The sequence below is a fragment of the Penaeus monodon genome, chromosome 29, assembly GCF_015228065.2.
Source record: "Penaeus monodon isolate SGIC_2016 chromosome 29, NSTDA_Pmon_1, whole genome shotgun sequence".
Taxonomy (NCBI): domain Eukaryota; kingdom Metazoa; phylum Arthropoda; class Malacostraca; order Decapoda; family Penaeidae; genus Penaeus; species Penaeus monodon.
The window spans coordinates 34,096,690-34,100,094 of NC_051414.1; the positions used below are offsets into that span (position 1 = coordinate 34,096,690).

The 3,405-nt window shown below is 35.9% G+C and overlaps 1 protein-coding gene across 1 annotated transcript in view; it reads left to right on the plus strand.

Moving 5' to 3' along the window:
* LOC119592197 (tyrosine-protein phosphatase 10D-like) overlaps positions 1-3,405 on the plus strand; it is a gene marked incomplete at its 5' end in the record, with an annotated part of 14,889 nt that overhangs the window by 1,090 nt on the left and 10,394 nt on the right. Inside the window, 7 exon segments of the mRNA XM_037941030.1 lie at positions 10-147; positions 415-520; positions 1,662-1,690; positions 1,692-1,826; positions 2,231-2,361; positions 2,539-2,698; positions 3,155-3,327. Of these exon segments, the coding sequence (XP_037796958.1) occupies positions 10-147; positions 415-520; positions 1,662-1,690; positions 1,692-1,826; positions 2,231-2,361; positions 2,539-2,698; positions 3,155-3,327 (872 nt within the window).

A 3,405-nucleotide genomic window follows, 5' to 3' on the forward strand; every position in this document is an offset into this window, starting at 1 on the left:
AACCCTCAGGAGAGTCAGTTACCCATAAAACAGGGAAGGAACGCATAATGTTGGAAGACCTGTTCCCTGGTGCTAGATATGAGATTAAGGTCTATGCTATATCTCATGGTCTGTGGAGCGAACCTCATGCTCACTTCCATGTAGTGTGTAAGTCCAGATGCTTTGTTGTGTGATTATGTGTAGTAAGTTCATATTATACTTCAGACTTGTCTTGTGTACAGTACTCTTTATAGTAAGTAATTTTGTTCTTGTGTATGTATATACAATTTAATGGCAGCCAATCAGTGAGGCTATTGCTAAAGCCACAAGAGCACTGGTTTATTCCCATTCACTGTAGTCATAGTCATAAAACATGCTCATATATTTAAGTCTTATAAATTACATTAATATATATATATTTTTTTTTCATTGCAGATCCAAACCCTGTTCGAAACCTGACTATTAGTTCAGCCACAAACACCACTGTGATCCTTTCTTGGCTGCCTCCAACTGAGTCGTTATTCTCACATTACAATATAAGGTTGGTGGTTGTGGTAGTGGGTTTCTGACATGTTATTCAACAGCTTTAGTATTATGTTTTGTGATTATGTATTTCTAAGCCAGGCAAGTAGAAAGTACATGGGATAAGGAAAAGAGAGAGACCATGATTCTCAGTATGTACGAGTGGTAGGATTTTGAGAGCAGTAAAGAGCTTCTCTAAGGACAGTAGAGCATGAGTGAGACTGGAAAGTAGGGAGATCAGTTGATTTGAGGCTATGGTAAGGCTATTTATTGTATTTGTAGTTGTTTGTATGTCATAGAAAGGGAGATGAGTATAAAAGTTTTAGGAAGGTTAAAGCTTATAGATTAGGCAAATTTTAGAGCTGAACCAAATCCTTTTTCCTATAGACACAGCACTTGTAGCACAATCAAAATGAAAGTTAGAGCAAATACTATGCTAGTTGGGGAGAGTATGTATGAGACAAAATTTTTTGGGAAATATGAGTAATGTCAATATAATATGGTATATTAGCTGCAAAGAAGGCAGAAGGCAGAAGCTAGATAAGAAAGTAGTGAAAGATATGAAAAGTTGAAGTACTTAGGGCCTCAAGTATCAAGGAATGGGAGTCTGGAGGATGAAGTGTATTGTATGGCAGAGGCAGAGTAAATTAAGAGTGGAATGATGAGTGTTCTTAGGGTGCTGCAGTTGAAAGCAAAAAGGGCGTGCATGCAATGGTGTGGCTGTATAAGCTGTGTTATATGCTGCAGGAACAGGATTTGTCTGTTTTTTGTTAGGTGTATTTTACAAAATGATCATATGCTTTGGTTAAACACAGCAACCCAATTATGGTCCTCTCAGTTCTGTAAGATAAATGTATGGAGGTATGCAGGGTTTGTGGAAGGAAAAATGAGTGAGGCATTTACACATAAACATACTCATGCACCCCTCCCCCCCCCACCTACCACACAAAATATCCTACTGATTTTTTTATATTTTTCGAATTTTAAATATATAGCATATGGAATTGATTTATTAATAAACCTACTTTTACAATTATTTCTTACTCTTATTTTGATTATAATTGCACTATTGATAATAACATGAATGTAATGACTCCTGAGAAAGATGTCCAACATTATCACTATTCATGTTATAAATTCTCACTTCCTCCTACGCACAGGTACCGCCCCAGTAGAAGCAGGAGATTGGATTGAGTTGCCTCCTGTCAATAAAACCTCAGTTGTCATGGACAACCTGCAGCCTGGAGAGCGATATTTGATTGAAGTTCGTTCCATCTCGCATAACGTAAAAAGCTTCACCTCTGAGGAAGTTAGGCATACTGTTCGTAAGTAGAAGGTTGATTTTCTGTGTCCTTGATACTTTACATGTATATAGATGTTTGATAAGTAGATATAGGTGTTTGGATGTGTACTTTAGGTGTTATTTCATGCACTGTTGTTAATTTTGTGTGGAGATTTGGTATATGTTTAAATCTATAAGTAATTAAAATTATATTATAGAAATAATATTTGATATGAGCTAATAGTTACTTCTCATTAATGTTGCTTGATTGACTGATCAATTTCTATATTGTCAGCACTAATCAAGCTTTCTGTAATTGTTATTGATAAAAAGATTGTATTTTGCCTCACTAAGTAATGAAAAAAAGAAAAGCATTACATTAGAACTAAACATTTATAGCATTGGTGATAAGAACATCACTTTATCCATAGCCTCCTTCATTTTCAGCACCAAACCCAGTGAAAGGAATCACACCAGTACTTGATTCCCACAACATCACCTTCGAGTGGCCCAGACCGGATGGCAGACTAGATATGTATACCATTGTCTGGTGGAGCAACTTTACACCAGAGATAAAGGTTGGAATTTTGGGTTTTTAATACAAGATTGTTTTCTTGTTAAATGTATAAATGTATTTTACTTTATAAATCTGAAAATCTTTACATATATATGAGAGAAATACTGATACTTTACATGTTAAGGAGTCTTGTGACCTTCAGAATTCGAATACATATATAAATTTATTCCTTTATCAGCATTTCAAGGAAATTCCTGGAAGCCATGCGACGGAAGGCATAGACCGAAGATTGTCCATTGTGGTAGACGAGCTGATGCCCGGAGAGCTTTACCATTTCCAGATCTATACTACAGCACATAAAGTGAATAGTGAGGTGGTGGACCTCTCAAGTAGAACTAGTAAGTATGTAGTGTCAGGGTTTCTGCATGCCCTAAGATGCTGGAGAAAATCATATTGGTATATATCCATGCATACCCAGAATCTGAAGAATGTTATGAAAAATTATTTATCTAACAATCATGGAGATATTAACTTATTTTTACATGCTATATGATTCATCTTTGCTTTTGAAAGCTTTGGTATAAAAAGAGCAAATAACTGCACTCTTTGACTAGGTTGGTTAGAGCCTCAAGTCTGATGATTTACCTATAAAGCCAATTACCTATCTAGTGATATGTTTCATAATTATGGGAAAGGAAAGAAAATAAGAATATTTTAAGTACTTCCCATGAGTAATGCTTATCAATGGAATTCTTGAAAAATAAAATACCAGCAAGTGATAGTAAGTAGAATGGCCTTTTTTTCTTTAAGCTAATTTGGCACTTTATGAAACTGAGCGCACCATTTTCTTTCAGTCCCCCTTATCACCTCTGACATTAGAATTGGACATCAACCAGAGAGCAGATCCATGGCCATTATTTATACACCAACACCAGAATCTGCTTCTATCTTTGACATGTACAGATTCATGTTATCCGACCCTTCCATACCTGTGAAGGAGAAGCCTGCAGATGATGAGGATCGCAAGGTAATGTTCACATGTGTAAATCATTCAGGTGATTCCATACAAAAATTAAGGAACAGTTCATGTCACATTGGAAATGCA